This window comes from Fopius arisanus, unplaced genomic scaffold, assembly GCF_000806365.1.
Source record: "Fopius arisanus strain USDA-PBARC FA_bdor unplaced genomic scaffold, ASM80636v1 scaffold00004, whole genome shotgun sequence".
In the NCBI taxonomy this organism is placed as follows: domain Eukaryota; kingdom Metazoa; phylum Arthropoda; class Insecta; order Hymenoptera; family Braconidae; genus Fopius; species Fopius arisanus.
Genome location: NW_011887743.1, coordinates 183,727 through 185,821, shown reverse-complemented (window position 1 = coordinate 185,821; position 2,095 = coordinate 183,727). Strand labels below are relative to the sequence as shown.

Here is a 2,095-nt window from a genome sequence, read left to right as displayed (position 1 = left end):
TCATTATATCAACTTTTATTAGCCGAAGTATGAGATTTCAGCTAAATTTTATGGTTCAACTATGGCATTTTCATTCACTGATTATCATTTGTGTTATGAAAAACCGTTCATTCATTTATTTCTTCATTATATGGTCATAGTTTTTGGTTATTTACATCGATTTAGAAATAATTACCGAGTTACTTTAGAACTTAATTTAGATTATTAAAGAATAGATGTTTTGATTACTACAATATTACTTTTAATGGGCCACTGATGTGATGGGCTCGGCCCGGATTGATCCGAGATCTAAACGTGAGTCCATTCCGTCGTCTAATTCTCCCACAATTGCTCTAAAGAGATTTAAAAGACACATTAAAGTTATATTATATTAAAGTTAGATAGAAGTACCTCTATTAAAATGATAGTTTTACTAGAAGATAGAGTTGTCACAAGCCTGGATAATCGCCCCAATTTCAGGTAATATAAAGAAAATACTTACACATTATCTCCTCTAATTATATGCAGTCCTAAAACTACTTGCTCAACCCCCTGTGACAAGCTATAGACTCTTTCGTGAGATTCATCAAGAATGAGATTGATCGTCTGATCGAATCCTTTCAGTGTACCCTGAAATCATTTACATCCGATGATGAGGATGGTATGCCGCTCATTGAAAAAATATATGATTTTGCATTAGCTAACGATAATTCTGTATTTTCTTACAATAAAATTTCGTCCATCTGCTGTTATGATTGACACAGTATCTGAAAGAGTGATTATGGTTAGAGAGCGAACAATTTATAAAATAAGCTTGATTTAATGCAATTTAATTGAATTTAAAATGTAACGTTTACGATTGACATAGCTCTCCAGCCCCGAAGCCATTGTCGATCAGTTATTTAATCAATTAAATCTTGGAGTTTTTGTGGAAATTGATGAATATTATGTGCGGTGTGAATATTTACTAATCAGCATTTGAATTATAAGAATAGATAAAAATTTGCATTGAAAATTAGAAGCTTGATCTTAAATTTACAGTACAAAAAAACATTGAAACTCTATAATTCCTGATAATAAGCAAAGATAACCTCTTAAAAAATTAAAGCAAAACTGTATTAATGTTTTGAATTTCTCTTTTCTATGGTGGCGCTTACGGCAGTTACTATTCACAACTTGTGGTTGAATCGTTCAGATGGCAGGTCAGTTGAGGATCTCACTGCGGGAATAATTTGAAATAAATTCGCTCAACACTCAATTTTATTCAACTTTATATACATAAAAAATGTCAACATTCAATCTCTTCATACTTTGATAGGGTCGGGATTATTTCCAAATCTTAATCGGCACCCAATTTGTCAACTTTTGTCTGCGAAGTCTACGAATAAGTGCGAGTAGTGACGATATTTCCGTCAGGCATGTAGAGTGGCGAGCGACGCCACCAAAAATGACTGATTCGCCACGATTGTGCAAAATTTGGTGACAGGTAGTTGGCACCACATAATTGAAAATTCATTAGTTTTTTTATTTAGATCAATAGTAGGACCTTTGTACATCATTGTAATACAATTAAAAAATTTTGTAGACCCTTCATTATTTTTTAATTAATTAAACAAAATAATGATCGGAAGTTAGCACCCTACCCCACTAATTTTTATTTGTAGACCGAAATAATATTAACCAATGGAAAGGAAATCGTTTGTAGATAATAAATAAATTGGTATCATCCTTTTACACCTGATTGTTCATTAGATATTAATTAAATTAAAAAATGGTTTATAGTGTGAGGGAGCGTTGTTCGTACTATCACAGCACTACACCGCTCGCAAGTCTACACCGTGGGGATAAACTTGGTTGCACGACCCTATACGACACAAGTCTACACGACATAAGCCTACAAAGAATGGCTCTCTACACGACCAGTACGGTCGGCCAAACAGCGTCGGTATAGAGGAAATTACCGCCATGGCTTACCGACCAAGTGTAATTTAAGGTTGCTATATCATCGAAATGGTGGCGCTGCATGTTTTCCATTATGACTTCGTACAATATTCAATTCTCTCGAACTGCGGTAAGAATTCTAACGGAAAAACGGATAATCCATACATGTTCTGAA

At 33.9% G+C, this 2,095-nt stretch overlaps 1 protein-coding gene across 1 annotated transcript; it reads right to left on the bottom strand.

Moving 5' to 3' along the window:
• Window positions 1-93: 93 nt before the first annotated feature.
• On the bottom strand, window positions 94-1,109 carry LOC105270915 (U6 snRNA-associated Sm-like protein LSm8). Its single transcript, XM_011312153.1, has 4 exons — window positions 837-1,109; window positions 706-746; window positions 482-609; window positions 94-332 (listed from the first exon to the last, which is right to left on the bottom strand). Exons 1-4 carry the CDS (start codon window positions 865-867, stop codon window positions 242-244), a joined length of 291 nt encoding a protein of 96 aa, XP_011310455.1. The 5' UTR covers window positions 868-1,109; the 3' UTR covers window positions 94-241.
• Window positions 1,110-2,095: the final 986 nt, after the last annotated feature.

Coding starts and splice junctions, on each gene's coding strand:
- LOC105270915 (XM_011312153.1), bottom strand. CDS start 867: ATGGCTTCGGGGCTGGAGAGCTATGTCAATC. Junction 747..836: donor GCTGGAGAGCTATGTCAATC/GTAAACGTTACA, acceptor TCACTCTTTCAG/ATACTGTGTCAATCATAACA. Junction 610..705: donor CAGATGGACGAAATTTTATT/GTAAGAAAATAC, acceptor AAATGATTTCAG/GGTACACTGAAAGGATTCGA.